Genomic DNA, 12,892 nt, shown 5'->3' on the forward strand with positions numbered 1-12,892 from the left:
AAATAACCCTTAGAAAATTGATAGTTGAAAATTTTGGTGGCGTTTGTGAATATTTTTTTTTTCCTTTTCTTTCTTTCTTCCAAAAGTGGGATGACTCATGTGCCCTCTCCCTATAACCAATGAGACAATTTTTTTTTTGATACAAATGAAAAAAAAGGCAACACGCCTAAACAAAAAAAAAAAAAAAAGAAATTAATGAAAAAGGGGATTGAATCCTAAACTATCTTTCAAACACAATTCTTAAAATAGTCCAAACAGTGATCCAAACTAAAAGAAGTAGACAGTTCCTCTTTAGTTAAAGCATCAAAAACATGATTTAATTTTCTAAAAATATACTGAAGCTTCAGATTTCAAGAAAAGCACATTAATCTTCGTATTTCCATAACTGAGGCTAATTGAGCCGACATACCTTGGATTTTTGACATAAAAAGGAAAAAAAAAAAATAATGGAACTTACCTTCGGTCAGCAAGCCCGATCCGTTATTGGTCCCCGCTTTTATACCTTGGACTCTATTTATGGTGTGAAAGCAGTTTCTCATTGTTTTCTTGGGCTTTGCCTTTGACTGCCTACCACTAAATTATATCTGTACTTAATATAAGGGTAATTAGTTAAAATTTATAATTTATTATTTAAAGTATTCTAATGATTACATATATTAAGGAGTTTTCTTTTAAAAGCATCATGATTAAATGAAATCAACTCATATTTTTATAAATAACTAACTAAATAATTTCTTTTAATATACCCAAATCAAGTAACTCTTGTATTAAGAACTAGATGTAGTATAATATCAAATAATAAATTTTATGTATTTAATTTTAAAAATTTGAAAAAAATTAAAAGCACAAGTTCCGTTTTTTAAATCCTTCAGCAATTAAGAGATAAAGAGAAACTCCCAAAATAATTTTCCAACAAACACTCCTCTTATCTTAATGTAAGACCTAATTAACTAATTTAAGTAGATTAAGAATATTTATTAAAACACCCTAATAAATATTTTTCTTAATTTCCTTCTTTCTCCTTTTCCTGTTTGATTATTGTTAGGGAATATCAATATGATTAATTAGAAAAAAATTGATAAACATGTGAAATAAATCTTATATATTGAACCGAACTAACTAACTCTCATTAGGACGGAAGGAGTAACAAGATAACACATAATGTATTTATATTAAAATTTAAGATGTTGCGAGATCAAAAGCATGTAATAATTCTCATCCGCCCTCAAATCACCAGGGAGAGATATTTTTTAAAATTGAGAAAAATCTTTCATTATCTTGATATATCATTCTTCCGTGGCCGGCGATTGTGGACAATGCAGTTTTCAGCTTTTGAGCTTTGCATGTATATGAAAAGCTTATCTGTTACTTTTGGGAAAGCGGTGGTTCTTGCTATTCCCACGTGACTCCAATATCTATAAAACACAAAATTCATCTCTTCTATAATTAAGTGTCTATCAATCGTCACTATCATCATCATCATCATCTCAAATACAACGCATACAAAATTTGAAATTTCCTCTCTCATCTCTCTCTCTCTCTCTCTCTCACATGATTGTGTCAGCGAAAAAGAAGAGAAATAATGAAGAAGGTTGAGGATGATCGATGAGTTAATGGCTTCATCTTCTTACTCGAAAGTGTTACAACGGCTAGAATGAAGAGCTGTGTATTAAACTAAACAAGGTTAGAAGATGATGAGTAGATAGAGAACGCAACTTAAAAAACTTGTAATACTCTTCTTCTTCATCCTTTCATTATTCTGGTTATGGTTTTCCATTGCTTTTGAGAGCACCATCGTGTGAGCCTATTGTGTTCCCTTTGTTTGAGATTTTCCTTTTTGTTGTTTTATGTTTTTCGGTGTTTGTATCTTCCCAAGTGAGATCATGTATTCTGTATGCATTTCTTGACCCTGGTTTATATTTGATATTTAGCATCCAAAGTGGTTTGTTTGAGTATATTGTTCATAGTATCACTTTTCGGATTACAACGCATATGTTGCATCATAGTATTTAGTCGGATGTTCATAGTGTCATTCATATGTAGGACTATTTTCTGGCTGTGCAGTCCCTTCGAGTTATTTTTTCTATCCTCCTAAGTATGGGATCATATTGTTTATTTGCTATTCTTGATTTCTGTACGTTTCATAATTAGCTAGCATTCAAAGTGGTGACAAAAGCTGTTTGTTGTATACTTCCCTGATCCTTATATATTTTCTAATTAACTAATTTAAGTAAATTAAATATATTAGTTAATATGATATGTTTTTTTCTAATACTTTATGATCTTCCTTAATTCCCCTTCTCTTTTCCCTATTTGATTATTGTTAAAAAAATATCAATAGAGTTAATTTGAAAAAAAATTAATAAACATGTAAAATAGATTTTATATATAGGACCAGTGGAGTACTATTTTCTATACTTGCACTATTTTATTTTCTACTATTGTACTTCCTTCAACCCGATACATATAAAACAAAGGGAAAATGACACCAAAAAAATTGAAAATTATAATATTCCAATTCAAACACCTAAGAGGTCAAAATCCCAGAAAAGGAAGTAGTGCCTGATATGATATTTTGCAAATGAAGTAAAATGACTAAAATGCGCTTGTGCCAATTTTTTTTTTTTAAAAAAAAAGCTATCAAATTTGCCATTACCAATACATTTCTTGTTATTGGTTGATAAACATTCGTTATTATTAGTTCACAACTTATTAATAAATAACTTGTCATTGTCAGTATATTTTTTGTCATTTGCTGTTTAATATTTATTATTGTCAGTTTACATCTTGTTAATAAATTTTTTTGATGCAAGAACATTTTTGTCATTTAACTATATTTACAAAATACCAAATCAATTATCGATCACTTCTTTTCATATGAGATTGACTTCTTAGGTGTCTGAATTGAAATATAACAATTTTCAACTTCTTTTTATGTTATTTTTCCTAAAACAAACGACTAAGCTACAAAAATTTTAAAAAAATAGTTGCATGAAAGTATTTACTTTTCATAAGTACGTCAATGTGTTTTTTTTTAATTAAAAAACCCAATTAATTTTGAACTTTTACCAATATTTAATAACTTATAAAGGCAATTAATATTTATAATAAAGAGCATAAGGAGAAACCTTTAATAAATAAGATAGATATGAGCAGTTAGTCTCTTATGTACATAGTATTGAGCGGAGTAGTATTTGGTGGGCTGATCCAAATGCTTTCTTGTCTCTATAATAAACTTGCTTTCTATTTTCTATCATGACAATTAATTTTCAAAGGTATTTGGACTTGGAATAATGTATTGCCCTCAACACATGAAATTAATTACAAAAACACGCACATCACTCCCTCTCGTGCATTCATTTCATCTTGTTGCCCAGTTACAAGTTCGCTGCCTGACATGTCTAAACTATGATTTTTCAAGGATCAAACGTGCGACCAAGTCACCAATCATCATCGTGCTTCTTCTTCCGACTTTGCTTGATCATGCGTACAGCTCAACACATAATATTTCTAATAATGGCAATCCTTCATTATGTTTGCTACTTCTATTTTTCAGTAAGCTTTTATTCTTCTCGCCATCATTATTGGCCACGGCAACCACCGATACTATTACGCAGTCTCAGCCTCTGGTTGATGATGGAAAATCCACCTTGGTATCTAAAGATGGAAGATTTGAACTGGGATTTTTCAGCCCAGGTAGTTCCACAAACCGCTACGTTGGACTCTGGTACAAGAATGTTCCAGTTAGATATATCCTTTGGGTTGCCAACCGCGAAAAACCAGCCAAAGACAGGCTTGGCATGATGAGCATAAACAAAGAGGGACATCTTGTTGTTCTCAGCCAAAATAAGACTCTTCTTTGGGTTGCAAACTCGACGACGACAACAAAGGCGTTGATGAGTCCTATTGTTCAGCTTTTAGACTCTGGAAACTTGGTACTAAGAGACGACAAGACCAGAATCCACAAAACTACTTGTGGCAAAGCTTCGACCATTACTCTAACGTATTTTTACCAGGAATGAAGCTTGGATGGGACTTGAGAACCGGTCTGAACCGGCGTTTAGTAGCATGGAAGAATTGGGATGACCCTTCTCCAGGAGATTTCACATGTGAGCTCATGCTTCACAGTTATCCAGAAATATATACTTGGCAAGGTCGGACAAAATATTACAGGAGTGGCCCTTGGAATGGTGATCATTTTGTTGATACTCCTTCATCAAATAAGATGTTGCTTTATAATGCAACGCTTGTGTCTAACAAGGATGAGGTGTACTACATGTATGTTCCCTTAAATGAGTCAATGGTCTCTATCAGAGTCTTGAACCAGACAAGAAACTCTCTGCAAAATCTCATGTGGGTTTGAAGAGGATCAAACTTGGAAGTCTTTTGGCGATGTTCCAAGAGACAATTGTGGAAGATATAATCTTTGTGGTGCTTTTGGAATTTGTGCCATTGTTGACTCAACCTTATGCCAATGCTTGAAAGGATTTGAGCCAAAATCACCTAAGAATTGGGACATGTATGACTGGACAGGAGGGTGTGTTCGCAGTAAACCTTGGAGTTGTAAGTTAAAGGCAAAGACAATTTTGTTAAATATAGTAACCTTAAATTACCAGATACTACATATACTTGGGTCAATGCAAGTATGACACTTGACGAGTGCAAAGCCAAATGTTGGGAAAATTGTTCTTGTACTGCTTATTCTTTTTCAGATATTAGGGGAGGAGGAAGTGGCTGTGTCATGTGGTTTGGTGATCTACTTGATTTGAATCAAATGTCAAATGATGCTGGCCAAGATCTATATATTCGCCTTGCTTCTACAGATATAGGTATATTCCATTTAATGTTATCTATTCATTTTTCAAAGCGTTCAATTAGTTACCTCACTAACTATTTTGTTCATTTCTGCGCGCGAATTAAAGGCCAAACATGAAGGTTCTAATTCATACAAGATTAAAGTAGCTGCGATAACGGCTACTGTTTTTGCACTTTGGATGCTTTTGACCTCCCTCTATATTTATAAGAGCAGAAGAAAATCCAAAGGTAAGCATTTCTCAGGTTTGGTTGGCTTTCTTTTTTTAGTTGCTCTTTAACAGGTATAACTTTCTGTCTTTTAGTTTGCTTGAGTGAAAATATTTTCTCAATTAATTGAGGAAATCTTTGTCCATAGAAAATACTGATGAAGTCCCAGAAGGAGATATGGACCTTCCTCTCTATGACTTTGCTATAATAGCTAGTGCTACCCAGAACTTCTCAGATGAAAATAAGCTTGGCCAAGGTGGTTTTGGACCCGTATATAAGGTAACTCACAAAACCAACAAATAAGATTGTGAAGCAAGTATAGTTTCATTCTGTTGATTTATGATGTCTTAGCTGCTAGATGTGGATGACAATACTTTTAATGGTTAGGGAACATTAGCTGGGGGACAAGACATTGCTGTGAAGCGACTTTCACAAAATTCTCACCAGGGAATGAGGGAATTCAAGAATGAAGTTATGTTGTGTGCCAAACTTCAGCATCGAAATCTTGCTAAAGTTCTTGGTTGCTGCATTGGAGGAGAGGAGAAAATGCTCATTTACGAGTACATGTCAAACAAGAGTTTAGATTCATTTATTTTTGGTTCGTTTCTTGACAACTGAATATCAATTGGTTTTAAATTCAAGTCTGATAACAACTAATTTGTGTACTTTTGGAACTTTACAGGTTCTCCTACCCAAAGGAAACTCTTATGTTGGTTCAAGCGCTTCAACATTATATGTGGAATTGCCCGAGGACTTACGTATTCTTCATCAAGATTCAAGATTAAGAATCATTCATAGAGATCTCAAGCAAGTAATATATTACTAGACAATGATTTGAATCCGAAAATATCAGATTTTGGCTTGGCAAAAACATTTGGAAAAGATGAAAATGTAGAAAATACAAGGAGAGTTATCGGTACATAGTGAGTATACATCTTCATTACTTTTTTTATTTGTATTTATACACATGTTTAAAATGATATATGAAGTCATTGATGATTACTTTTTTCTTTTTCAAGTGGTTATATGGCACCTGAATATGCAATTTATGGGTCATTCTCCATGAAATCTGACGTCTTCAGCTTTGGAATTTTATTGCTCGAGATAGTAGTGGAAAGAAAAATGGAGCATTCTCCTTGGCAACAAGAATGTCAACCTTATTGGGCTTGTTAGTGACAAACCTCACTTACACTTTTTCTGTTATCTTTCACAAGCCATATATAGAAAAATGATAGATTATATATGTTTGAATTTCTGTAGGCATGGAGGTTGTGGAGGAGGGAATCCCACTTGAATTGATTGATCCACATATGGAAGAACCTTATAATGAATCAGAAGTATTGAGATGCATCCATATCGGTCTTCTTTGTGTGCAAAATCATCCTGATGATAGACCAAACATGGCGTCTGTGGTTGTAATGTTAAGCAGTGAGGGAGATTTGCCTCAACCTAAAGAACCTGTGTTTCCTTTAGAAACATTTCCATACAAAAAACATGGCAATCATGATTCAGCATCAATAAATGAAATTTCTATCACCCAGTTAGTACCCAGATAAAAGTATTGTTTTGTTTGCATGAAATATTTACAAATTTATAGCAATATTTGGACCCGTGTGATCCGGTAATAACCTTTGTAGAGGGTGTCTATCATAATGCTTAATTTTCAACTCTGTTAGCTCTCGGACATGTTGGTCTTTCATAATGAAAGGATAAAAAGTAGTGTATGGTAGGATCGCCTCTTTGCCTGCACAAGACGAATTGGCATATCCAGATTTTGATACTTTTAAATTATACAACCTTTAATTCTTAGTATAAAAGCTAGTTGAAGATTCATTTTGTTTTGAATATTAGACTCTATTCTATTTTTATCTCTAATGTTTATTCCATTTTGGCCTCCAAGTAATTTCTTTCTAGGTAATTAAAATTTTATGAGTTTCTATTAAAGAGTTCCAATGCATATGATTACAAAGTATTTTAGAAAGAAACATACATTTATTACAAATAACTAACTCAGCTAATCTCCTTCACAAATTGGTTATCTACTCTTCTGTTCTTATTATAACTCACTTCCAACATATTTTTACACAATACTAAGAAAAATCTTAAATTTCATTAACTTTCATTTAAAATTCAATAATTTTTCAACTTTATCCTTATTAAATACTCATCTGGTCTTATTTATAAGGCAGAGAGAGAATTTTTTTTAAAATCCTATTTATAAGTCGCTTCACTAAATTTTTACCATGAATATACTATATGGTAATCATTTATTATAATGTAATATTCATGTTTTTTAAAAGGTGTATATATTAAATAGGGGTAAAGTTAGAAGTTACTATATTTTAAATGAAGAGTTAATACCAGTTTTAGGTTTTTTTTATCTATGTAAAATATGTTAGAAGTGCCTATAAATAAATCAAAGAGTATACATTACACCTCATGTAAACAAAGTCAACATAATAATAATGAAGAGTAAAATTGTATATCTATATAAAAAATTTCTCCTCAGTGTCCTATAAATAGGACTAAAAAATAATTTTTTTGGGAAAATGACAGATAAAGAAGGCTGAAATAATAAAATGCCAGAATGGGAAGCTAAGCAAATGTATTACCAGATAGGGAAGTGTTGCCTGATTTGGGATTATGCAAATGTTGCACAATTACAAACAGCCCCTGTCAGTCAGCGTTTGAAAGCGGAGAGAGAGAGAGGCGCGCGCGAACACTCCTGCACTGACCGTCGTGCTTCCCGGTTTCTCGCTTCCACCATCCCCATTGTTGCCCTAAAAACGCCGGCAAGCTGGACAGTTGAGGACCCAAATAGTGTGTGCGTAAGAGAGCAGAGGAGTTGGAAGTGGAAGGGCGTGCTGTTCGAAGGGCGAACGTGGTCGCGTCTGACTGATTGTGTGGAAAGACGAAGGTTGGCGCACGGTGATTCACCATTGCAGTTAACAAGCATCAACAGCATTTCAGTGAGGTAAGTTCAGGCATTTAAGTTTCGTGCTGTGGTCGACGTTTCTGGGTGAGTCTGGGAATCAATGATAGGGCAATATTTAGATATGACGCGATGAAGTTTGTGAATGACAGGAATGGCGATTAAGGGTTTATGCTGAGTCGCTATGGCAAGCTATTCTGTTTTTAATAACGTAGTTGAGAACTGGAAAAATGGGTTTTGAAATCAGTAGGAAAATTGTCTGATTGACTGGAAAAATTATATGAACAACTGGAAATGACAATAACATACTGGTAAATGACTATGATCGAACCTAAAATGACCATATTCATAGTAATGACCTTACTGTCTGAATGAGTGGAAAGATTATATGAATAAACTGGAAATGACAATACCAAACTGGTAAATGACTATGAAGGAACTTGAAATGACCATATTCATAGTAATGACCTTACTGTCAGACTGTAATGGCCATGTTGGTAATGACAATGAATTAAGTGGGAATGACCATATTCATATTAATGACCTAACTGTTAGTCTGTAATGGGCATATTGGTAATGACAATAAGTTAACTGGAAACGACCATATTCATACCGGCATCCTTACTGTCACTCTGTAATGGCCATATTGTAAATGACAATGAATTAATTGGAAATGACCATATTCATAGTACTGACCTAACTGTTAGTCTATAATGGGCATATTGGTAATGACAATAAATTAACTGGAAACGACCATATTCATACCAGCATCCTTACTGTCACTCTGTAATGGCCATATTGTAAATGACAATGAATTAATTGGAAATGACCATAACGAATCTGGAAAGAACTAGATGTGTAGTAAATGTATTAAAATTATGATTTAATGATGGTACCTTGATGACTTTGCAGAACTATACGAGATGGTGTTGGAAGAAGGGGAAGGGTCCACAAGCAAAGGAGTCCACAGTGGGCTTGTGTTGTTCAGAAGGGAGTATATGGCTAAACGAGGTGAGAAGTGTAAAAACGCAAGAGAAGAAAAAATTGAAGTGGGGAAGGCATGGAGGGCCCTGAGTGAAGAAGAGAAAGATAGGTATAATGAGAGGGCAAGGAAAACGAAGCCACAGAAAGGTGAGAAGAAGAAGTATGATGTTCCCTTGTACACCCGGTGCTCATTGCCCGGATTTCTATCATTGGCTGAATATGTGAAGAAGAACAGGCGGTTGAGGCAGAAAGTTCAGAGGATGGGATTTGGGAACTTGCTTAATGTGAATGTGAAGCAACTTCCACGTGATCTACTTGTGTCATTGTTGAGATGCTATGACCCACCAACGCATTTTTTGACCATTAGAGGGCAAGGGCAGGCAATTGAGGCAAAAGATGCGCATGAGTTTCTAGGTGTACCTGACAGTGGGGAGGAAGTGAAATCTGATGTTAGTGAGGATGACCCGGAATACAAGAGGTTGAAGGACACTTATTGGAAGGTTCCATTTACCCAGATACTGAAGAGGATATTATCTGGGGAAGAAAGCGACAATTTTGAGTTCCTATTTATGCTTTATACAGTTGGAGCTTTTCTATGTCCTGGGTCAAGCACAACTGTACATATACGTTTGTTGAAAGTGATGCGTCACACGATGAATGGGTTTTGGAAATATGATTGGTCAACGTACATAATCAAGAACCTGTGGAAGGAAATGGGAGACTTTGTGAAGATGACAAAGAAGAAGAAGAAAGGAACCTGCAATGTTGGAGGGTGTCTTTATTTGCTGCTGGTAAGTCAATATTTTTCTTATGGTTCACTATATTTTTGTCTTTTGTTATTGTTGCAGAAGTGTGACCTATCTTTATTTGGTTTTGCAGCTGTATTTTGTTGAGCGTTTCCCGCTGGGATTGTCTGTTGACCGGGGTTCAACAAGCGCCATTGAATATTGGACCGAGGAGAAGATAAAGGAGAGGGTGGAGAAAGAGAGAGGCAGCAGCATGGGAATATTGCATGGAAGCAGTGGCAGCGAGGTATACTCAGCAGGACATGAGGACAGTTCAATTTTGCAGTCTTTAGATCCGGTATGTGGGAACTTAGAAAATATACGTGACCTGAGTTTAAGTCAGTCTATTAGCAAGGTTGATACTTGAGATGACAAGACTTTATTTAGAAATGACCAGTGAGATACTGGCATTTGATAACAGTGAACAATTTTTTTGATATCTTCATTTACTGTGTATGCAGGCATTGAAGGAGTTGAGGGCTCGTTTTGTGAAGAAGCTTGAAGAAAGCCAGAGGACGTTAATGAAGGCTCTTGATGATGAGCTACTCAAATTGCAGATTGGATTGAACGCCAAAGTTAAGGGGATGGGGAATGAGAATGCCACTGCTAAAGAAGGGGTTGAAACAGTTGGTGATGCAGCTGGTAACGATGCTGAAGAAGCTGATGATGTTGACCGAGTGGTGGAGGAGATTGCAAGAGAGGTTGCAGCGGGAAGTGCAGATGAGGAACTTGATGAGGATGAAACCAGCAAAGGAGATGATGAGAAGGATGAGGATGAGGAACAACATGACCTTCATGACAGGGAAGTCAGTGATGATTACATGGTTGAGGAGGTGGAAGAAGAGGGTGACCGTGATGGTCATGGAGGTGATGACGACGACGACGAGGATGAGGAGGAAGATGACCATGATGACAGGGAAGGAGGTCATGTGGTTGATGAGGAGGAAGATGACCATGATGACATGGAAGTCAGTCATGATTATGTGGTTGAGGAGGCCGAAGATGATGATAAGGAGGTTCGGGATTCAGATGATGAGGGGGAGGAAGCTACACATGTACTGACAATGACCCCTACCAATGTTCCTTTGCTGTTGGATCGAGAATGGGTGAGCAGTGACAGTGGGGAGGAAGGAGGGCCTGAAAAATCGATTGACCTTCGGAGGTCAACAAGGGCAAAGAGTTCCACAATTAAATCTCCGTGGATAGAATTCAAGGCAGCTCCGAGGACGAAGAGGCCAAAGGAGGAAAGTGACATCTTTTTCACTTTAATATCCCGTAGACCCAAGGGAGAGGAAGAGGGGAATATGTAAGTATATCCGTAGCTAGTGTTTTGTTTTTAAATGACACAGTGTGCCCTGAAAATGACAGCAATAGGATTGAAAATGACAATAACATACATGGGAATGACAAGTATTGATGTCCCCAACACCATACTTTCTGTCACTGACATCTGACAATGTTTGCAGGACTGTCATCAAAATGTTTGATGAAGATATAGACCGACAACAGCTGTTTTCCCTGGGTGGAGTGAACAGAGTAAATAACAGGGTATTTAAGAATGCTCTGTCCCTGCACCCACGATTATGTTTGATAATGTTTGGTGAGATTATTGTACCAGAATGACGTTTTCACTTGTGTTCTGTAGGTGCTTAATTTGGTGTGCAAGGCAGTGATGGAGGACATGAAGGCAGAGTTGGGGCCAGGGAAGAGGCACATTTTCGATGTTGATTTCATGGTGAGGTTGCATAATTCCAAATGCAAATACCAATGACAGCAATTGAATTGGAAATGACTTGTTCTCTGTTAATGGATTAACAATTTCATGTCATGCAGAACATGATGGCACATGATCCAACCTGGAAAGCCCAAAAATATAAGAAGCTCTTTCTTCCTGAGTTCGTTGGCTACAACTTAGCTGAATGTGATTTCATAATTGGTCCTGCTCTTGTTGGCCAACACTGGTTTTGCGTTGCCATTCAGCCTAGCACATTGGATTTCCACGTAATAGACTCCATGAGGAACCATTTCGGAACCAAGGACAGAAAGCAGAAGAAGAAGGTTGTCATCAAAGACCCAGTGGAAATGGCTGTGGATGATTGTGTAAGAAAAAACTCATTATCTTTACCCTAGTTTTTGAACTTGGAAAATCATTAAACTTTCTATGTTGGTCCTGAATGTTGTTGCAGAGGAAGAGGCTCAATATTATACTGGACTTGGTCAAGCCAGGATTGGTTGGGAAAAAGCCAATGTCTCCCATGATATTTGCAGCAGTTCCCCAGCAGAATAACCTGTCAGTTTTGTCAAATTCGATTTCTGTGGGGTAAATGCACATGTCAGATGTGTTAACTAACTGTGCTGATATTGTTGCGTCCACAGGAGGGATTGTGGGGTGCACTGCATGATGTGGCTGAGAAGATGGGAACCTGGTGTGACCCTTACCTACACAGAGGAAGAAGTTGCTGGCTTTCGTCGTGACCTGACATGGTGGTTGGTCAATCATGAACAGAATGAAAAACGTGACGAGGCATTGGCCCTTATTCGACGACCACAACCAACCAAGAGCACAAAGTCCAAGAAAAGGCGTCGGTCTTAGGTGTCTCGATGTTAGGGTCATAATTCACTTGTCCTCTGTTAGATTGCTGTATGTAATGTGCATTGTAGGCTGACCAAAAATTTACTGTGTATTGTTATGGTTAACAAAGATTGGTGTCCATAAATGTATGATAGTTGAGAACCATGATGCCAATTTATTCCCCAGTGACATGAATGAATCTGGTTTTAACCACACAAAACAGATGCTGACAACAACCCCATTGGACATGTGCTATTGGTTTTCATTTTTTGTTCAGGTCACTAAATTTTACTTCAATATATCCTGTTGGTATCCAACAGAAAATGACCAGAACAAATTTAAAAATGATACGAAGTGAAGCGAATATGACAGCGATAATGACAAGGATCACCTGGTCTGATTTTACAACATCAGTTCAGCACGGCTGTCAGCTTATGCTGATAGCATCACTGCCAATGACCAGAACAAATTTAAAAATGACACGAAGTGAAGCGAATATGACAGCGATAATGACAAGGATCACCTGGTCTGATTTTACAACATCAGTTCAGCACGGCTGTCAGCTTATGCTGATAGCATCACTGCCAATGACCAGAA

At 36.4% G+C, this 12,892-nt stretch overlaps 1 protein-coding gene and 1 pseudogene across 1 annotated transcript; both read left to right on the top strand.

Moving 5' to 3' along the window:
- Positions 1–4,018: 4,018 nt before the first annotated feature.
- LOC114762324 (putative receptor-like protein kinase At4g00960) lies at positions 4,019–8,000 on the top strand (annotated as a pseudogene).
- An 806-nt stretch (positions 8,001–8,806) lies between these two features.
- Positions 8,807–11,033, top strand: LOC114762325 (uncharacterized). The gene is made up of 4 exons (XM_028951792.1): positions 8,807–9,729; positions 9,818–9,970; positions 10,185–10,590; positions 10,726–11,033. Exons 1-4 carry the CDS (start codon positions 8,878–8,880, stop codon positions 11,031–11,033), a joined length of 1,719 nt encoding a protein of 572 aa, XP_028807625.1. The 5' UTR covers positions 8,807–8,877.
- The last annotated feature ends 1,859 nt before the right edge of the window (positions 11,034–12,892 follow it).

The sequence above is a fragment of the Neltuma alba genome, unplaced genomic scaffold (assembly GCF_004799145.2).
Source record: "Neltuma alba isolate B1F8T4 unplaced genomic scaffold, ASM479914v2 tig00011210_pilon, whole genome shotgun sequence".
Classification (NCBI taxonomy): domain Eukaryota; kingdom Viridiplantae; phylum Streptophyta; class Magnoliopsida; order Fabales; family Fabaceae; genus Neltuma; species Neltuma alba.